General features: G+C 52.2%; 1 protein-coding gene across 1 annotated transcript in view; it reads right to left on the bottom strand.

Moving 5' to 3' along the window:
• The window catches only part of CUBN (cubilin), a 242374-nt gene that overhangs the window by 127138 nt on the left and 92995 nt on the right, over window positions 1-22241 (bottom strand). The window contains exon 28 of the mRNA XM_058297911.1: window positions 18026-18176. Coding sequence (XP_058153894.1) covers window positions 18026-18176 — 151 coding nt within the window. The remainder of the gene's footprint in view (window positions 1-18025; window positions 18177-22241) is intronic.

Below are 22241 nucleotides of genomic sequence, written 5' to 3'. Positions count from 1 at the left end.
AACGGCCGCTTTGCGACAGCAGGTGGGTGATTAAGGAAACGCGTTTGCTCTGTCAGCAGTTCTGGGCCTCCTTTTCTAACTTTGCGGAATATTCTTTATAGGGTGGCAGAGTCTTCCAAGTGACTGCTCTTATTCTGCATCAAGGCCGCTCATGCTTGGAAATATTGGCGCCTCCTCGCGCCATTAAGACTCCATGTGCGGTTTTACAGCAATGGAGTTAAACAACGCGGTGGAGCAGGCAAGGTACTAATTCTTGCCGCACTAGGCAAATCCTCCTAGAGAGTGACTGACGAAAGTTAGAGGAGATCATCTGCAGACACCCACAGAATCCACACTTCGCTGAAACAGAGCGAGGAGAAAGCTAAGAAGAATGCTGCTGGGGTGAAGAAACCTGGCTCCAGCTCCAAGTGCCCCCAGCTTGCTGAGCTGCCAGTTCCCTTAGTGCAATATTTTTCCTGTGTCCTCTGAAGCCTACTTTTATTTCTGATTAACGTCCTACAGAAAAGCGGCTGGAAATTAAACATTATTTATAGTCAGTGGTGAAAGTTAAAAAAAGACACAAATGGCATAAAAGATGAGAAAATACTTTCCCTTCTATCGCAGCACGTGGAAGATGGCCCTGAGACCAGAACCAGCCCAGCCCTGACCTCGGCACCCCGCACACCTCCAGGGGGTGCCATTCCAGCACATTGCGCAGAACAGGGCTCCCAGGGTGCGCAGGACAGCTGTGGACTCGTTCTAGAGCGCAAGTGTTCGCGAAGGCCTCAGCGCTAAGCCTGGCCATCCTGTTAGCCCATGGCTTTTTGCAGCTGCTCTTCAGTTGCATCCAGTAGATGGTCCAGTGAAGAGTCTTTTGAGGGAAATACCATTGTGGGCTGCATGACAAAATGGAAGCTTGGACGTCACCCCTCTGCATTTTTATGGAGGTTCATCGGATAATCTAACTCATTTTTATTACAGTTGATACAGCTAAAATCCATATAACCTTTTCCATTGTCTTTTCCAATTGTTTGGTTGGCAGGCACAGGAATGGCAGTGGGCCTTGCGGCCTGTTCTATCTACCCACCTGCACCCTGCGCTTTCCCCCAAGACCTGAAGCATGCGCTAACCGGGTCTGCACTTCCCCAAAGGGAACCACTCACTCCCCGCCTGGCCTGCCCCGTGCTCTCCTGCCCTCTTGCCGGCGGCTTTTCAAGAGAAGTTGCAGCAGGACTGTGAGTGGTGCCAGAAACCGCCGGGCTCGAGCACCCTTGGGGTTTCCCGGGGTTCTCGCTCCTTCTGGGGGTCACCCACCAAGTAGTAACAAGTCTGACTTAAAAGTTCTCACCAAATGCAATATAGACTATATTAAGTTCATGGTGCTTTACAGTCAAAACTGTAAAGTAATGGGAAATAAACTTAGTTCTGATGATTACGGTAGAAATTTAACTTCATTTTATATTTCTACATTTTTAAAGAGATAAAATAGTTTTCCAAATCCATCTACTGATTTGATGAGTATTTATCAGGCACAGGGCTATGGAGAAAACCCCACTGACCTAAATACATGGCCCTTATACACGTGCAGTTGTGCAAATCACTGAGCTCCTTATGCTTCAGCTTCAGTTTGAAAGACTAATATTATTACCTATTGATGGTAAAGAGCAATCAGTGAATCCATTATAGGCTCTTCATGCTAAGTGGCTGTGAGTTACAAATAACAGAAAATAAATCATCACACTGACTTGCTAAAAGATCATTTTAAATCTGTTCATTTCACTAGTATGATATTATATAATTCTCTTTTGGTATTAGTTTCTAGTCCACAAATGAGAGATTTTGATCAGCATTCAGCCAGTGAAGCCTCATTCTCCTGGGTATCATCTCTTTTTCCTAGAGTTGGGATTCTTTGGCAAATGTGTCATTTAATCAGGCAAAAGAAAATAACTATTTTAAAAACTGAAAAAACGAAAAATGCCTGTTTTCTTCTGTGCTGTCTTTTAGTGACATGGGAAAACATGTTCACAACAAAATTATGAAAATTTCTATTAGTCAAAAAATTAAATATACAATGAATGTTATTTGATACTTTGTTTCATAAATTCAAGCTCTCATTAGGCTAACAGTGAAACTTCAGAATATGAATTTGGAATTGTGTAATTATTGATTAAAATGAAAAACTCTAAATTGATACCAAGTGATGAAATTTTTTAAATTACAAATGAAAATAATTATAATTCCCATAAAGGGTATTTATGTTTCTGAAGACTATAGTGTGAGTCTCCTGAGTTGCACTTATGTAGAGCTTAGCAATCCATTTGCTACAGCAGAGGGAGTCGGTCACAGTTCAGGGAAGTGGTGAGAACCTGCACGAGCACGACTGCCCCACGGCCCACGAGGAGGTGGGAAGGCATCGACAGCTGTGTCCACAATGCCAGAGAGAGAAAACCTGCTCCAAACGCTGAAATGAACCAGAAGCGGCGTGAGTCAGCCTGGCCTCATCAGGAGCAAACTGCCTGATGGTGTTGGGTCCTTCACATGTTTGGCTTCTCTCTCTGCACCTCCTGCGGGAGCAGCAAAGCCTGTGGGTCTCTTTAACGGAGGCTTTGGTGAGCCACTCTTCCTGGGTAGTTGTGGTCAGTACATCTGATGTCTAATATTAGTGGGTTTCCTAATTTTGCTTTCCTATTAATTTCCTTTGGGGCCAGGACGGGGAAAACGTGTTTTATCCACCGCACTGTTTCCTTTTAGCCTGGGGTTCGGGGCTGGGCAGTGGTTGCTGAAGTCCAGCTTCTCCTGAAGGTGTGAGGGACCCTGCTCCACACTGCCTGCCCGCCTGCCCACACTGGAAGCAGCGAGGCCCGTCCACTCTCAGCTGCCTGCCCTGGATGCAGGCAAGTCCAAGCGCAGGCTCCCCACCACGTCCCACCTCGTGGAACCGCTGCGGGCACCCAGGGAGGGCTGCGTCCTTGCCAGCCGCACGGTGACCCGGGGGTGGGGACCAGTGAGGCTGGCGTGATCTCTGAATCTCCCATCTGGCCGAATGAGTAAAACAATATGAAAGGGGCAGGGCAGCGTCCCACCCTGGGCAGCAGTCACGCAAAGCAGACGGCAGCGTCAAAGCCCCTCAAGGTCCCAGAAAGAAGGACAAACGGGAAAGAGCGGCCATGGACAGACAGCGGAGTGAGGCAGCGCTTTGAGGAGCAGCCGGCGTGGCCCTCCCTGGCGCAGTGAGGCCCCTTCGAGCGGCCCTGCGGCGTGCTCCTGGAAGCAGCCCCACGCAGGGAGGGCAGGGCTGCGGCTAGCGGGGGCCTCCCCTCAGCTCCAGGGCGGCGTGGCCCTGCCCAGGCGGCTGCTGCTGGGGGCCCAGCTCAGGGCGCGCAGCGAGCGCCAAGGGGCGGGACGGTCACGCCAGCCCAGCCCAGAGACAAACAAAGGGAGGCCATGCCGGGCAGCTGGTGGGCCCCGTCCAGCCACCGGGCCTGTGTGGCCCAAGGGGAAGAGGCAGTGTGGACGCAGCCCTCGTTATTGTCTGTCCATCTCGGGGAAATCACCATGGAAAGCCGGAAAAATAAACAAAGCAACACCTCCTCACTTACTTTGAGGCAAATCTGACAAAAATCCATGTATTAACGTCATTAGACATCAGCCGACTGGAATAAAATAACGCCCTGAAGAGAATCGTGTTTTCTCAGTTTTGAATAGCTCATCTTTACAAAACTTTTAGTACCAGTGATGCATAAACTATTTGATTTTATTTTCCTCCAGACTCCCATTCATCAGCTGAGAGGAACTGATTGCCTTATCAGCAGGAAGTGTTTACCTTATCAGCAGGAAGCAGGTTCACCCGCCTCATTCACAGCAAGGGAGAGCTTAAATCTGTTTCTAAACCTGCTTACTTATGTAGGCAATTTTAAATTTTTTCATAAAAGGACTTTGGTATCCGTGGTGTTGTTTTTGTCTAAAACAAGCTATGAGGCATAAAATTCCAGAACAAAACATTTGAGAATAATCTCCAATATATGTTCTATCTTAAGCTTATTATTTTTATTTTTTTAAACAAAAAAGCTTTAATAAAAGCAAACCAAAAATGAAACAGCCAAAAAGAATCAGAGGTATCAGACACACAAGATTTAAAAAGTTTATTCTGTATCACCCTATTATTGCTTGAATGCAGCTGGCTACAAAATCAAGAAGCAAGCATCAAGAGCTAATGTTTTAAAGTATTAAAATGTACAGTATGCAACAAAAAAGACAAGACAAACAAAGAAACAGGATATGATGCCCATTTAAAGGAAGAGGATAAAAAATACAGAAAACACCAAATGAAGAAGTCGAGAATGTGGACATACCAAATAAAACCTTTTTAAAAATGATGTTAAAAACTCTCAAGGAGATAAAGGAAAATACAGAGAAAGAACAACTAAATGATATCAGGAAAGTAATAATGAGCATTATGAGATCTTAGTAAAGACAGAGAAATTTTCAAAAGGAACCAAACAATTCCTGGAGTTGAAGACGTCAATAACTGAAATTGAAAATGCCCAGGAGGGTTTCAAGAGCAGACTGGAGCTGCATAAGAGAGAATCAGGGAACCCAAAGACAAGACACTTCAAATGCGTCAGTCAGAGGAGCTGAAAGGAAAACGAAGAATTATTAAAAGTGAAAATAGGGAAGCGGATGTGGCTCAAGTGAAAGGCCTCCGCCTACGATATGGGAGGACCCAAGTTCAAACCCTGGGACCTCCTGGTGAAAAAGAAGGGAAAGTGTGCCCATGTGGTGAGCGAGTGCCCACGTGGTGAGCACAAGTGCCCTCACAGTGAGCCGAGTGCCCTCACAAGTGCCCGCGTGGTAAGCCAGTGCCCACGTGATTGCCCGTGTGGTGAGCCAGTCCCCGTGTGGTGAGCCAATGCCCACGCAGTGGGCTGAGAGCCCTCATGAGTGCCCACGTGGTGAGTGCCCGCATGGTGAGCCAGTGCCCACGTGATTATCTGCATGGTGAGCCAATGCCCACACAGTGAGCCGAGTGCCCTCACAAGTGCCCGCGTGGTAAGCCAGTGCCCACGTGATTGCCCGTGTGGTGAGCCAGTCCCCTTGTGGTGAGCCAATGCCCACGCAGTGGGCTGAGAGCCCTCATGAGTGCCCACGTGTGAGTGCCTGCATGGTGAGCCAGTGCCCACGTGATTATCTGCATGGTGAGCCAATGCCCACACAGTGAGCCGAGTGCCCTCACAAGTGCCCGCGTGGTAAGCCAGTGCCCACGTGATTGCCCGTGTGGTGAGCCAGTCCCCTTGTGGTGAGCCAATGCCCACGCAGTGGGCTGAGAGCCCTCATGAGTGCCCACGTGTGAGTGCCTGCATGGTGAGCCAGTGCCCACGTGATTATCTGCATGGTGAGCCAATGCCCACACAGTGAGCCGAGTGCCCTCACAAGTGCCCGCGTGGTGAGGCAGTGCCTGCACAAGTGAGTCACGCAGCAAGATGATGATGCAACAAAAGAGACAAGGGGAGAGTCAAGGGGAAGCAGAGCAGAGACCAGGAACTGAGGTGGCACAAGTGACAGGGAGCCTCTTTCCACATCAGAGGTCCCCAGGACGGAATCCCTCTGAATCCTAGAGGAGAGAGATGAGAAGAGAAGACAAAAAGAGAAAGAGATACAGAAGATCACTCAGTGAATGGACACAGACAGCAAAGAAACAGTAGGAAGCGGGAGGGGCAGGGGAGGGGAAAAATAAATCTTAAAAAAAAAAGTGAAAATAGCCCAAGGCACCTCTGGGACGTCATCAATCACACCTTTATACACATTGTGGGAGTCCCAAAAGAAGAGAGAAAGGGGCAGAAGGAATATTCAAAGAAATAATGACAGAGAACGTCCCACACTTTGCAAAAGGCATGAATTTGCACATCCAAGAAGCCCAGAGAACACCAAAGAGGATAAGTATGGAGGAAAACACACCCCGTCGTGTACTGATGACACCAGCGAAGCGAAGGACGAGGAGAGAGCTCTGGAAGCTGCAAAGGAAAACAACGTGTGAAGAGCGAGGGAGCCCCCGTCAGAGCGAGCACTGATTTCTCATCTGAAACCATGAGACAAGAAGGCAGTGGGCTGAAATACTTAAAGTGTTGAAAGGAAACAGCAGCCAGCCAAGAATTTTACATCTGGGAAGACTTTCCTTCAAAAATGAGGGAGAAGATTAAGACTTTCCCAGTAAAACAAAAGCTGGGGGAGCTCATCACCACAGGCCTGCCCCACAAGCAATGCTAAAGGGAGTTAGTTCTTCAGGCGGAAAGGAAAGGGCGCGAGACAGAGGCTCAAAGCAGCATACAGAAATAAAGATGTCTGGTGAGGAAAACCACAGGGGTAATTAAAAACGGCATTATTATTAGAGTATACTATTTGATATATTGTTCCACTTCTTCATTCAGGAGCTAAAACGCAAAAGCATAAAAAGTAATAATAAATCTATGATTTTGAACGTACAGTATACCAAGATATAAGTAGTGACAAGTACAAAAATGTGTGTGGGAAGAGAGAAGTACAGGAAAAGTATATGTATAGGCTATTAGGTTGATATCAAACCAAATATGATTATTATATATTTAGGATGCTGAATGTTAACTCCATGGTAACCACAAGAAAAATATATTAATTATATATCCAGATAGAAATGAAAAGGCATGCAATATGGTACAACATGAAAAGTCAAATAAATATAAAAGTCAGCATTAACAGAAGTGAAGGAGCAAGAAGTGTATAAAACTTACAAAGGTTAAATAGCAAAATGGCAGAAGAAAGTCCCGTATTATCAGTATTAACTGATATGTGTAAATGGATTAAACTCTCCAGTCAAAAGGCAAAGATTGGAAAAATGGATAAAAGAGTTTGACCAACTATGTGCAGTTTACAAGAGATCCTACTTACATACCAGGAATTTGAGACTGAAAGAATGGAAAAAATATACCATGCAACTAGTAACTGAGAGCTGGGATAGCTAAATTAATATCAGATAAAATAGACTTTAAGTCAAAAACAGTTATAAGGGATGAAGATGCTCACTATATACTGATATAAGTGGCTTTTTAATAATAAGATGTGATGATTATAAATACATATGCACCTAAGAGCAGAGCCCTAAAATACATGAAGCAAGTTCTGACAGATTTAAAGGGAGAAACTGACAGTTCTACATTACTAGTAGGAGACTTCAATTCACCACTTTCAATAATGGACAGAACACCCAGTCAGAAGATTAGTAAGTACAGGACTTGAGTGATACTCTAAACCAAGTGACCTTTCTAGAACAGTTCACCTATAAAAACAGAATACATGCTCTTTTCCAGTGCCCATGAATCATTCTCCAGGACAGACCATATCCTCGGTGACAAAACAAGCCTCATAAATTAAAAACCAGTGAAATCATACAGTATATATTCTCTGACCACAATGGAATGAAGCTATAAACCAATAACAGAGGGAGAAATGAAAAATTCACAAATAATGTAGAAATTATACAATGTACTCTTAAACAGTAAATGGGTTAAAGAGGAAATCACAAGGGGAACTGGGAAATATCTTCATGTGAATGAAAATGAAAATACAATAGACCAAAATTTATGAGATGCAGTGAAGGCATTGCTGAGAGGGAGATGTATAGCTCTAAATGCTTACATTAAAAAAAGAAGAAAGACTTCAAACTAGAGACCTAACTTCAAAACTGTAAGAACTAGAAAAGGAAGAGAAAACTAAACCCAAAGCAAGCAGAAGGAAGGAAATAACAATGATCAGAGCAGAGGAAAATGAAATAGAAAACAAACAAAACCAATTGAGAGAATAAAAAAGCAAAAGATAGTTCCCTGCAAAGATCAATAAATAACATGGACAAACCTTTAGCTAGGCTGACAAAGAATAAAAGAGGCATGATACAAACAGTGAAAATCATAATGAAAACAGGGGCATTACTACCAACCCCAGTGAAATAAAAAGGAGTACAGACAATACTATGAAACACTGTGTGGCAATAACTTAGATAACTAGATGAAATGGACAAGTTCTTAGAAACACATAAACTACTGACATTGACTCAAGAAGAAAGGGAAGATCTCAACAAACCAATTACTAGTAAAGAGATGAAATAAAAAACAAAAACAAAAACAAAAAAAACTCCCAACAAAGAAAACCCCAGGACCAGATGACTTCACAGGGGAATTCTACCAAACATTTCAAGAAGAATTAACTCCAATTCTGCTCAAACTCTTCCAAAAAACTGAAGAGGCGGGAACACCCCCTAATTTTTTCTATGTGGCCAACCTCACCCTCACACTAAAGCCAGATAAAGATACCAGAGAAAAGAAAATTACAGATCAATATGTCTTGTGAATATAGATGCAAAAATCCTCAACACCTGAATCCAACAGTATATTAAAAGAACTATATACCACGAACAAGTGCAATTTATCCTGGTACATAAGGTTGGTTCAATTTAAGAAAATTAATGTAACACACCACATTAACACAATGAAGGGAAAAATACCAAATGCTCATCTCCATTGATGTAGAAAAGATTTTGGACAAAATCCAGCACCCCTTCTTGATAAAAATACTTAGAACACTAGGAATAGAAGGAAACTTCCTCAACATATGTGGGCATGTATGAAAAGCACAAAGCCAACACCCTACTTTATGGTGAAAGACTGAAAGCCTTTCCTCTAATTCAGGAGCAATACAAGGATGCCCTCTGCCACCACTGCTATTCAACGTTGTACTGGAAGTTTTTGCCAGGGCAATTAGGCAAGAAAACTAAATAGAAGACATCTAAATCTGAAAGGAAGAAGTAAAACTTTCCTTATGTGCAGATATATGATCCTATATAAAGAAAATCCTGAAAAATCCTCAACAGAGCTCCTAGAGCTAATAAATGGACTCTACAAAGTGGTGGGGTACAAGATCAACACCCCAAAATCAACAGTGCTTTTATATACAAGCAATAAAAATCAGAAGAAGAAATCAATTAAAAAATTGCATTCACAGAAGCAACTAAAATAATCAAAGATATAAGAATAAATCTAACCAAGGTTATAAAGGATTTATACACAGAAAACCATAAAACATTGCTAAAATAAATCAAAGAAGACCTAAATAAATGGAAGGACATTCCATGTTCATGGATTGGAAGAGTAATATCATTTAGATGTCAATCCTACCCAAAGCAATTTATAGATTCAAGGCAATTCCAATCTAAATCCCAACAATCTTCTTTGCAGAAATGGAAAAGCCAATGATCAAATTTATATGATAGGGTAAGGAGCCCTGAATTGCTAAAGTTATCTTGAAAAAGAAGAAAGAAGTTGGAGAACTTCCAATCTCAAAACTTATTAGAAAGCCAGAGTAAAGACAAGAGCACAAGGACAGACATGTACACCAATGGAACGAACTGACAGCTCAGAAATCAACCCTCAATTTATGGCCAACTGATTTTAGACACAGCTGCCAGGTCCACGCAATTGGGAAAGAAGAGTCTTTTCAAAAACTCATGTGGAAAAACTGGATGTCCATATGCAAAAAAAAAAAAAAAAGGAGGGCCCCTACCTCATACCTTACACAACAATGAACTCAAACGTTAGATCAAAGACTGAACTATCAGAGCCAGACCTACCAACTTCTAGAATGAAGTATAGTGAAGCATCTTAAGTATCTTGTGTCAGGCAATGGTTTCTTAGACTTTGCACCCGAAGCACAAGAAACAAAAGAAAAAATAGATAATTGGGACCTCATCAAATTAAAACTTTTCTGCCTTAAAGAACTTTATCATGAAAGTAAAATGGCAACTCACACAAGGGGAGCAAATATTTGGAAATCACCTATCCAATAAAGTTTTAATATCCAGAATACACAAAGAAATCCTTCCATGGAACAAAATAAACAACCGAATTTAAAAATGGGCAAAAGACTTGAATAGAATTTCCAAAGACCACCATGAGGTATCATTTCACACAATTACAATTGCTATTATTTAAAAAAACTGAAAAATAAAAATAGAAAAATTAAAAATTAAAATAAATAGATTAATTAATTAAAAAGGGAAGCAAGTGTGGCTTAAGCAGGTGGGTGCCCACCTACTACATGGGAGGTCCTGAGTTCAGCTCCCCATGTCTCTTAAAGATGAGCAAGCAGTGAGCTGGCCTGACAGGCTGGCGTGAAGAGCTGATGCAACAAGATGAGGCAGTGAGATGATGCAACCAAGAGACACAAAAAGGAAACACGAGAGACAAAACAAACAGGGAGCGGAGGTGGCTCAAGTGATTAGGCGCCTCCCTCCCATATGGGAGGCCCTGGGTTTGATTCCTGGTGCCTCCTGAACCCGGGACCTCCCAGGTGAGGCACAGAGAGCTGACAACAAATGCAAACAATGGGGGGCGGGGGGAATAAATAATAAAAATAAATACATCTTTAAAAAAACAACTGAAAATTACAAGTGTTAGAGTTGATGCAGATGAACGTCGTTCACTGCTGGTGGCAATGCAAAATGGTGCAGCCACTGTGGAAGTCGGTTTCGTGGCTCTTCAGGAAGCTAAGCAGAGAACTATACTTAAACCTCCCAACCAAGACCAGGCAATTCCTCTACCAGGTGCACACCCAAAAGAACTGCAAGCAGACACAACAGGTATTTGCAGCCTGATGTTCTCAGCGGCATTGTTCACTATTGCCAAAAGATGGAAGCAACTCAAGTGCCCCTCACCTGACGACTGGGTGGACACACTGCGGTCAATACACACATGATTCAGCATAAGAAGGAATGACGTTCTGGTTCACGCGGTAACAGGGACGAACCGTGAAGACATCACGCTGGGTGAGACATGCCAGACACAACGGGACAAACATTGTATGATCTCACATGAAATACCTAGAAAAGCAAATGTCCTAGGGACAGAGAGTAGGTGACGGGTTACCAGGGCTGAGGGATTAGAGGAAAGGGGCGCTTCTCTTGATGATGATAAAAAAAAAGTTGGGATAATGGATATTGGTGATGGTAGAACAATCATGTAAATGCAATTAATACCACTAAACTGCACTGTCAAGTGGTTAAATGGGAAAGTTTTGTCGTTTATCTGTTACCACACAAAAGGTTAAAGTAAAATATTTAAAATAAATACTGTTTCTGTTTTGCAACCCTGGGAAAGGTGCCTTGCAGGTGAGGCCAGATCCTGTGATGGAGCAGGAGCGTGGGGGAGGAGGTACAGCCTCAGCACTGCCTTCCTGGGCAGGCACAAGGGGCCGTGGTACCTTAAGCTGATCTGGGGAAGGGAGAACCTGGACCACAGGTGAGAGGCTCCCACAGTACGATCCACTATGCGGCCTCCTCCTGAGGCACTAACTACACATGACACCGTAATCAAAGGGACACTTGGACAAACCTTCTGGTCTGTGGGGATGGAGAGCGCTGAGCTCCACAGCCGGCCAGGGCTGTCCTGGGGAGATGGCAAAGGAGTGAGCACCACGAACGGTCAGCCCCGGCCTGCTGTGGCCGGAGAGCTCCCCCCAGCCCCAGGCAACCCCCTCCTGGGAGGGAAGGGAGGGGCCAGGGACCGAAGCAGACCAGGTCAGAGGGCAGCCCGAAACCAAAAGGGCCTGGCCCGGAGGACGCGGGGAGCAGGAGCTGAGGAAGGCGGCAGCCGGCGTCCAGAGAGCAAGACCCAAGCTGGGCAACCCCAGGTGAGATCCGGGAAGGGTCAGGGACAACGGGGGATTCCTCTAAGGGAAGACGAGCAAAGAAGAAAAACACCGGGTGACCGAGGCGGAGGAGCTGAGCGTGGGGTGACAGGGAGAGAGGAGAGAAAAATGCGTGGGACTGAGGTGAGAGAGCAGAGAGAGAGAGCAGGGACAAATGTGGGGTGACCAAGGGGAGGGGGGCCAAGCACGGGGTGACAGGGAGAGAGCAGGGGCAAATGCGGGGTGACCAAGGGGAGAGAGCAGGGGCAAACGTGGGGTGACCAAGGGGAGAGAGCAGGGGCAAACGTGGGGTGACCAAGGGGAGAGAGCAGGGGCAAACGTGGGGTGATGGCGGGGGGAGCCACGTGGGCCTTCACTTGACCCCTTCTCTGCCTCTGGTATTTGGGTCCCTGGTACTGATCTCAGCCAGGGATCCCCCGTCTCCTCCGCTCCTACAGGGCACCCCGCTCCTGCCACCCCTCCTCAGGGGCAGCCATGGCACGGGACGTCGGGCGGTGGGCGCCCCCACTGCTGGCACAGGCCCCACGTCCCCACCTCTACTCGCCTGGGCCGCCGCGGGCCCGGACCCTCTCCCGACTGGCCCCCAGGATGGCTGTGCAGCCCGCGGGGTCCTTGAGCCCCTGTTAAGCCCCTCCTTTGGCCCCAGGGAGCGCTGCCCGGAGGCCCGGCCCCCTCCCCGGCCCGCAGAGCAGCTCTGGCCAGCCCTTTGCGGGCCACGTGCTCCCACCCACCCAGACCCCATCCTGTGGACCCAGGGCAGGAGGGATTGTGGCGCGGGGTGGGGAGGGGGCCGGGCTGTGGTCTACGTGGGAGGATGGCGCCTCCCGGGATCACAGTCCCTGGTTCTAAGGTGCCCGCGCAGGCCGGCTCTTGCCCGCGGGTCCCTCATCCTCCACAGGGGCTGCAGGGACAGCGCCTTGCCCTGAAGCGGGCGGCTGTGCAGTCAACCCAGGTGCACCCCTCCCGCGCTGAGCAGGGCCCCTGCCTCGCTGCCCCAAGTACCAGCCTGGCATGAGCACCAGCCTAGCACGCCACCTGCGGCGGCTGGGGGGCCCCACGGTGCCGGGAGCAGCCACCCACAGCCGGGGGGCCCTGGCCTCCAGGGGGACGTGAGCCGTTCCCGGGCCTCAGGCCACCTCCACGTATGCCTGCCTGGGGCGTTGCCGGCTTTGTTACAATCAGTGTCTCAAAATACACCTCAATCACGTGCGGGTGGATTCCACAGGGCTGAGCCACGTGCTCTGTGTAGGTAGGAGAAAAGGCCAAGGACAAAGTGCAGGACTGTCCTTGCAGACAGAGAACTCTAGCACACGGCCACTCGCCTCTGCATGGCGCCCGGGAGGGCCGCAGGGGCCGGGGCGGCAGGACGCCCAGGAGGGCCGCAGGAGGCAGGGCGGCAGGGCGCCCAGGAGGGCGGCAGGGGGTCCGGGAGGGCAGCAGGGCACCCAGGAGGGTGGCAGGGGGCCCAGAGGGGCAGCAGGGTGCCCAGGAGGGACGCAGGAGCCAGGACGGCAGGGTGCCCAGGAGGGCGGCAGGAGGCGGGGCGGCAGGGCACCCAGGAGGGCGGCAGGAGGCGGGGCGGCAGGGCACCCAGGAGGGCCGCAGGGGCCGGGGCGGCAGGGCGCCCAGGAGGGCCGCAGGAGGCGGGGCGGCAGGGCGCCCAGGAGGGCCGCAGGAGGCGGGGCGGCAGGGCGCCCAGGAGGGCGGCAGGGGGTCCAGGAGGGCAGCAGGGCACCCAGGAGGGTGGCAGGGGGCCCAGAGGGGCAGCAGGGTGCCCAGGAGGGACGCAGGAGCCAGGACGGCAGGGTGCCCAGGAGGGCGGCAGGAGGCGGGGCGGCAGGGCACCCAGGAGGGCGGCAGGAGGCGGGGCGGCAGGGCACCCAGGAGGGCGGCAGGAGGCGGGGCGGCAGGGCACCCAGGAGGGCGGCAGGAGGCGGGGCCGCAGGGCGCCCAGGAGGGCGGCAGGGGGCCAGGGCCGCAGGGGGCCAGGGCCGCAGGGCGCCGTGGCAGCGCAGCAAGGCCTTGGCAACGTGAATCAGGACAAACAGGGCCGTGCTCAAGTGGCTCCTCCTACGAGGAGGCTCTCGGGGCCCTGGACGTATCTTTGCGCCAACTGAGTCATCTTGGGCTGCCATAAAATTTGCAACTGTGAAAAAAATGGTTTCTTTCTTAGCTGTACGAAAAGCGTGGAATCCCCTGGAAAGTGTGTGCAATGTCTGTGGGAGAGGTTGTTGCTAGGGAACCTGAAAACAAACAGAAGAGTCAAGAGAGCCCCTCCTTTGGCCCGAGGCCCAGGGACCGCAAGGCCTCGCAGTCTGTGGCCTGGGAAGGTCACGGGGCACTGAGGGCGTTTTCCTCTTTTTTAACTGTTTCGGTGAACAGCACGGCAGGGAACACAGAGCGCGGCTTCCCAGCTGGCGCCGAGTGGGCCGCAGGGCCCAGGGGCTCCCCGTGCCCTGCTGTCACCAAGGAGGGCTCTGCGCCGGTGCCGGAGCAGCTGCAGGTGTTCGCCGCTGCTCCACGGCCCGGGCGGCCGCTGGGGACGCTCGGAGGCCCCGGCACAGACGGCGCGGCTGTCCAGGTAAATCACTGCTCCAGTTTACAAGTGGGAGGGAGTCCACAACATTTTTAAAAATCAGTGTTGTTCATTAAAAACTTCTTAGCAAAAAAATATGAGACCTTGGTCATAAATAAAAAGCATTTACTGTATCCTAGTTCAGAAAGTTGAGTTTGGTTCTATGTTAGGGTGGAATTCATTTTCATGCCTGTGTTTAAAAACATCTTAAAAGTATTGCCAAGACAGAAGTTCAAAATAGCAAAGGGGCTGAAAGGGCCGTAAGAGGCCCTTACACGTGAGATTCAGCAGGTATAAATGTAAAGGAAACCGAACCAGCACTGGAAAGTGACCTTTAACTTCAGCAGAACTACGGGTTTTTAAAAGCAGTTTCTGCGCTTACATTTCTACCCAGCCTGAGCGGGCCGTCACCGACGTGCAGCACACCCTGTGATGAGACGACCTCAGGAGGCTCTTCCTCCTCACTTGTCTTCACTGTGATGCTGCTGCACCTGCCCACCGCGAGCTCCGAGCGCATGCATGAGCGCCCAAGGCGCACGCGGGGACAGCGCAGGAGTGGAAGGGGCCTAACCACGCCCCACGGAGCCCTGGGAACGTGCGCAAGGCTGCACGGCGACGGGTCTGACCCTCATGGGCAGGACTTCCTCAGTGTCATGCGCAGCACACAGGGTCCCCAGGGCCTCCAGGGCCTCGGGCGCCTCCAGGGCCGTGCGCAAGGGCCAGAGTGCGTCCAGGCTGGTTCCTCCATCTTCCGACACAACTCACCCTGCTGCTCTCAGGGCCATGGCTGTGCGTGGTACCCGGGGTCCCTCTGTCCCCCAGTCCCTGCAGCCACTGACACAGCCTGCTCTGGAGACCAAAGGTCCCTGTTACTTTCTCGCGGAGCTCTGAGAGGTCAGTGGAACGCGCGCCAGGCCTTCCACCATCCCCCACCACTCCTGGCGGCTGGTGCTGGGCGCAGCGCCCGCCTCGCCTGTGCAGCTCCTTCTTCCAGGGCTGCAACATGCCACCGAGCCCGAGATTTGCCCCTCGGCAGCCGCTGCTTTGTTTCCTGCTGCTCACTCACCGCAGCCCTGCCTGGATGGCTGCACATGCCCCCACAGCACAGCTGCGTCTGTGCACGCTTGTGCCCCGGCAGTGTGGCACACGATCATCACACTCACAGCGCCCACCCCGACGCGGGGCATCGAGAGCCCTTCCCCGCCCCATGCGGCCCCTCTCCCAGCAGAGAAGGCACCCAGAGCCGCACGGCCCCATGGGCCTCCCCCGGGCTTCCCTGGACACGCACAGGCCACAGCTCCCTCCACCACCTCCCAACACGCGGCCCCTCAGACCTCCAGGCCCCAGCCCTGCCCCTGCGAGGTGCTCTGGTCACCTTACTCTGCCCTGCGCTTCCTCCAGCGCTGTACCCAAGTGACGCCAAACTGCGCCTGCCCCGTCCACATCCTGCCTGAACGTTTGCCGCGGCCCCTCACAGCCCCTGCCCGCCCCGCCTGCCCCCGCCTGGGGTTCAGTATCACCCCCAAGGGGCCTTCACGGGGAGCCTTCATGGACATCTTTTCCAGACAGCCCCCCCCACGAAATGTTCATGCCACAGAGGCCCTGCGCATCTGACGAGGCACTGTTTGCATCTCTGGGCTTTATACCTGAAAACAGCAAGGTTTCCGCACTCCCAAGAACCCATTTTCACCCCGTGGGTGGCACGACCGCCTGCGCTTGCTGAAACATCTGCCCTTTGCAAAATGCCCACATGCTCCCCGACGTCTGTGACCCCACCCCGCCTGATCTGTGTCCTGCTGGCTGAGTCCCACTCGCTCTGGCCCTGGGCCAAGGTGTAACAAATGATGTAACCTGTAGGCTCCAACGCAGGGCCAGTGGACAGACGGGGGCTAGGTGCTGGCTGGTGAGCAGAGCCAGCCTGGGCCCAGGCCCGCTTCCAGGCTCCTGAGCAAGCGGAGGCCCGGGGGCTCACGGGAAATCTCCCAGCTGTAAGTGAGCAGAGGCCAGCTCCCTGAAGGGACACCACCGGCCCCCACTGCGCTTTGTGAGCGTGCGTGGCCCACTTGTGGGTGCTCAGCCCCTCACTGTGCAGGGGAGGAGCTCTGGCAACACCCCACACCGAGCCCTCAGCCATGCTTGTCTGTGTGTGCGCATGTGTGTGTGAGGTGTGCACACGTGAATGTGTGAGCATGTGTGTGTGAGGTGTGTGCGAGGTGGATGCATGCACACACATCTGTGTGTGCGAGGGGTGCACACATGAACAAGCATGTATGCCTGTACGAGGTGTGTGCAGACGTGGATGCATGCATGCACGTGTGCGAGGAGTGCACACGTGAATGTGTGAGCATGTGTGTGAGGTGTGTGCAGGTGTGGATCCGTGCATGTGCTGTGAGTGCGTGAGGTGCTGTGAGGTCTGGCCTTGCTGCCACCTGGCTCGTTTTGCACAGCTGGGGGAGGAGTGTGCGCGGGGCGGGGCGGGGCCCTCAGCCTTCCTGGCAGCACTCGCCCCCGGGGAGGGCGCCGGTGGCTCAGCCCGGCTTGGGCATCTCCTGGGCGTTTCCCTCCTGGCCTGTCCCACACTTAAGACACACGTGCCCCCATGTACACTTCACACACACACATCTCAGACACAGGCACACGCCTCACCCATGCAAGCACACACCTCACGCGCGCACGCACACCTCACACGTGTGTACACAGCCCATACATGCACAAACCTCACACCTGGGCACATATGCACCTCGCAGAGACCTCCACCCCTGTGCACGTGCAGACCCGTCCAAGAGTCCTGACAGTGACCCTTATGTGGAGTGTGTTTGGTAACAGCCGCACGTTTGCATTCCTGCCACTCACCACATGGCCTCAGGCCCTGGGTGCCTGCTGGAGGCCCCGGCCCTGCCCCGGCCCTGCCCGCTGCCCTCAGGCCCTGCCCCAGCTCTGCCCGCTGCCCTCAGGCCTGGGCGTCCCAGCCCCGTCTTTCTACCCCGAATCCTCACACCCGCCTGGAGGCCTCGGAACCTGGCAGCGCCCCCCGAGCCATCTTTGTGGCGCCGTCACAGGGCTCTCCAGTCTCCAGGGGCCCGTGGCTCTCCGCAGCATTGCTCCAGCCTCTGCGTCTGCTCTCGACGCCCACATCGTGAGTCCCGGAAACACAGGCTCGCAGGGCCCAGGCCCGAGGCCTGGAGCTGGGGGACCTGCGGGGTCCCGGGGCATGGCCTGCACACCCGAGTCAGGATGGCGCTGCCCCGGCTAGCCCCTGCCCTCCTCCTCCACGCTGAGTCTGCCCCTCGGGACGCATCCTGCCCTCCCAGAGCACGCAGGCTGGACGGTTTCCACCCAGAGGTGCAGGGAGACACCCCGCCATGCGACGCCACCTCTCCCCCGAGCTGGTGGAGACATGCCGGATGCCCGTGCAGGCTCTCTCTTGGGCAGGAAAGACCCCGGGGCTGTGGGCCCCAGGCTTGACCGCAGGGGCGGCTGGAGCAAGGGCCCCCCCAGTGCCGGCTCCCAGCCCGGCACCCCTTCCGTCACCCCGACCCGTCCCCCTTGCTGGCTCCTCTTCCCTCATACTCTCTGCCCATCAGGGGGTGCCTCGACCCTGTGCCCCTGCTCGGCTTGAGGGCCCCTCGTCCACGTGGAGGGCCCCTCCCGGCGCCTGCCTTGCCCCAGCTGCCCAGGCCCCGCCGCAGAGGGCACCGGGCCCGGGTGGCAGTGGAAGGGAAATGCGGGCCGGCGCGAGCTCACCGTGCACTGTCCACTGCAGCTGGAATCCTGTCTCCAGGCCACCGACGCCATCTGTGTGGAGCAGCACCCGGAGCTGGGGGCTCGCAGTGCTCCCCGGCGGGGGCAGGTCCACTCCGCAAAAGCGCCCCATCCGCTGAGGCCCGTCATAGAGCTGAAAGAACAGGAGTCACTGGGTGAGCCCGCGGCCCATCACATGGGGACAGCGAGGTGCCCCACCTGGCAGGTGAGCCTGTCACTCGGGGACAGCCAGGTGCCCCGCCTGGCAGGTGAGTCCCACAGCCCTTCACACAGGGACAGCCAGGTGCCCCATCAGGCAGGTGAGTCCCACAGCCCTTCACACAGGGACAGCCAGGTGCCCCATCAGGCAGGTGAGTCCCACAGCCCTTCACACAGGGACAGCCAGGTGCCCCGCCGGGCAGGTGAGCCTGTCACACAGGGACACACAGGGACAGCCAGGTGCCCCACCAGGCAGGTGAGTCCCACAGCCCTTCACACAGGGACAGCCAGGTGCCCCGTCAGGCAGGTGAGTCCCACAGCCCTTCACACAGGGACAGCCAGGTGCCCCGCCGGGCAGGTGAGCCTGTCACACAGGGACACACAGGGACAGCCAGGTGCCCCACCAGGCAGGTGAGTCTCACAGCCCTTCACACAAGGACAGCCAGGTGCCCTGTCTGGCAGGTGAGTCTGTCACGGGGACAGCCAGGTGCCCCACCCAGCAGGTGAGCCCGTCACTCAGGGACAGCTAGGTGCCCCCGTCACTCAGGGACAGCTAGGTGCCCCGCCCAGCAGGGAAGCCCCACGGCTCAGGTGAGATGTGAATGTAGATGGTGGGCGCTCGAGGGACGTGCCCCGTTCCTCAGCCCAGCACATTTGGAGAGCCAGCTCTCCGCTATTGGCTTTAGGTCAGCCTGGAAGTCCCCCGAGTGCGGCCCAGGCTGGGGATGTGGTGGGCGAGTGAGCCACCCAGCAGCCCTCCTGGGCCCTCCCGCCCGTGGTCTCGGCCTGCTGGGCCACGGGGAGTGAGGCCCCCACTGACGGCTGTTGCGGCGGGTAGGAGCTCCGGAGGCGCCGCTACCTGGACAGGTCCAGTGGAGGGCAGCTCTGAGGGACGAGGTGTGGAGCGCTACGAATACGGATGCAAAGAAGGCAGACGTGAGTCAGGGAAAGAGAAAGCCACAGGAAGCTGAGATCAACACAACCAGAGAGAGGGGAGAGGCCACGAGAGTGCCACAGGCACTGCCGGGCGGCAGAGGGCAGGCCGAGTGCCGGCAGCCAGCCCAGGCGCTGTCTCGATTTGGACTTGGCTGAGCTGTGCGTGATCAGTCCCCACTGGGAAGCATCGCGCGATGCCCGCTTGAGCAGCACGGGCACTAAAACACAGAGGGGTCCCCAAAGATGACACCGCAACGCCTTCCGAACAGCAGGAGCTTTCCTTGCCCATACACTTTGTCATTTGTATGTGATGTACAGGTGTACACATGTATGTGTTCACAAGCGTGTTCACAAGCGTGTGGGTGGATGTAAGCTCTGTTTCCTGTGTCCCGCTAAGCAGGTCACTAAACTGTGTAAACATCATTTTTCCTTTCTCAAGGAGGTACTAGGGATTGAACCCAGGACCTCGTATGTGGGAGGCAGGAACTCAACATCTTGAGCTACTTCCACTCCCCAACATCATTTTAATGGTAGTATAAAATGCCACGGGCACACTGAATGTGCACTACAATTCTTCTATTGTTGGTAATTTAGGATATTTCCAACTATTTTCCAATCTAAGTATTTGTCTCAATTTCTGAATTTTCCTTAGGAAAGATTCCTAGAAGGAGAATGGATCAAACAGCATAAGCTTTTATGGTTCCTGATGAATGTTACTCAGCTTCTCCCTAGAAAGCTTATTGCAGCTCACCCCCAGCGGTTGATGGAAATGCCTCTTCCACTGCGTCTTCAGCTGGTGCTGATTTGATAGTGAAAGTTATTTTTCACAATTGCCTTTGTGTAATTTCCATTACTTTGAGGTTGAAGTTTTTTCTTCATATGTTTATTGGGCATTTAGACTTCTCTTGGAACTTCCTTTTTTTCCCACTGGGGCATCCACACACCCTGCTGATAGATCCACATCTCCAAATAGCGCTCCACTTGGAAAGAGCAGGCCCGACGAAGCCCACGCCTCCCAGGTCCTCTTCATCCGTCGTGCCCGCCGCAAGCACTTCGTCCCACTTGCCCTTGGGGTGAGCCGCCCACAACAGCCAGTGGGAAAGGCCTGAGAGCAGACCGTGGACTTCCGTGACTATTCTCTCGGAGAGTGACTACATGTAAAATGTGTGAGTGTGTGTGTCTGTGTGTGAGCACTTGTATAATCTGGTTTCAATAAATTCCAGACTGACCAAATTACTTTATTTACTGAAATCTTATGATACAACATAGTTTGAAAATACTGATGAGTGTGATGGTTAATTTCACATGTCAACTTGTCTGGGTTAAGGTGGACAGTTGTTAGGTCAAGCACTGTTCTGTTTGTTACTGTGGGTATTTTGTAGATGGGATTTGCATCTACAATCATTTGATTGCTTCTGCAATCAGTTGGCTGTATCTACAATCAACAAAGGAGCTTGCCCTCAGTAATGGGGGGCATCTCCTCATGCCATCAGCAGAGACTTAAAAGCTAGAATGGAAGGTTTCAGATGTTAGAAGAATTTCTGACTCAAGGCCAGCATTGGTTGAAGCATTGGAATTTCCAGCCAGCCCACTTCCCCTGGGGGATTTGCACAAAGGACTTCAGTGCCACCTTTATCAGAGTTTACAGTCCTACAGGGCTCAGACTTGCCAGCCCCACAGTTGCCTGAGCCAGTTCATCATAACCAATCAGTATCTATCTATCTATTTACCTACCTATCTTTCATCTCTAATCTGTCATTTATTATCATCTATTATCTATCTATATCTATCATTATTATCTATCATGTATTATTATCTATCCTTATCACTTATCTATATAATTCATTATCTATCATCTATCATCTATATCTACCATTTATTATCTATACCTATCATTCGTCTATCGTTTATTATCTATCATCACCTATCATCTATCAATCATCTATCATCTATCATTTATTATGTATCATCTATCATTTATCTATCATCCATCATCTACCATCTATCACTCATCTATCATTTATTATCATCATCTATCATCGTCCACATCTCTCTCTCCTCATATTTATCTATCATCCATCTCTACATCTATCATCTATCTACCTATCATTCATTCATCATCTATCTATCATCTACCTCTCATTCATCTATCATTTATTGTCTATCACCTACCTATCATCCATCGATCACCTATCACCTATCCATCATCTATCACCTATCAGTCTTCTCTCTATCCCCTACCTATCATCTATCGATCACCTATCCATCACCTATCCATCACCTCTCACCTATCAGTCTTCTCTCTGTCTATCCCCTACCTCCCTGCCTATCTCCCTATCTATCTCCCGTCTCCTTTCGACTGTTCCTCTGGACAGCCCAGTCCTGACTATACTGTGGGCGTGGATCACCATAAGCAGAGTTTACAGAGCACCTCGTGGCCGTCACCCGAGCCTCCTTGTCCTTTGTGGAAGGGGCCGGCTTCCCTGCGTGCTAGACCGTGTCCCCTCACAGCCGCCGGTCGCCCCGGGCGGCCCCGCCCATGTTCAGCGCACGAGAACACGGTTTCCCATTCCTGCGTCCTTCCGCGTTAGCAGAACGCACTCGAAGCGTCCCTGGAGCCCTGGGGCTTAGGCAGCAAGGGGGCCGCTTAGGCAGCAAGCCAGCCCGCTCTTCACAGGAGGAAGGGACCTGACCACGGCCCCCGAGGGCTGCGGTGCCCACCCAGCCCGGCTGAGTGGCGGAGGCGGAGAGAAGTTAAGCAGAGGACAAAGGAGACGCCCTCTGGGGGCCCAGAGCCAAGAGCTCGAGCATGACCAGAGCTGGGGCCTCCCAGGGGTGCCGTCAGGGGGAGCGCATCATCCAGCGTCCAGCACTTGGCACACCCACCAGAAGACGCAGGGACGGCCGGCGAGCAAAGAGGCCGCAGCAGGCGGGGGCACGGCGCAGAGAGGCGGGGGCGCCTTCACCCAGCCCAGCCCCGACCACGGCGGCCCAGCTCTCGGCGCCGCTGCAGGCCGTTCATCTCAGGCCCAGGGGGGGCTGTTAATCCTGGCTCATGGACGCC

The sequence above is a fragment of the Dasypus novemcinctus genome, chromosome 5 (assembly GCF_030445035.2).
Source record: "Dasypus novemcinctus isolate mDasNov1 chromosome 5, mDasNov1.1.hap2, whole genome shotgun sequence".
NCBI lineage: Eukaryota > Metazoa > Chordata > Mammalia > Cingulata > Dasypodidae > Dasypus > Dasypus novemcinctus.
This window is presented reverse-complemented; position numbering and strand designations above follow the sequence as displayed.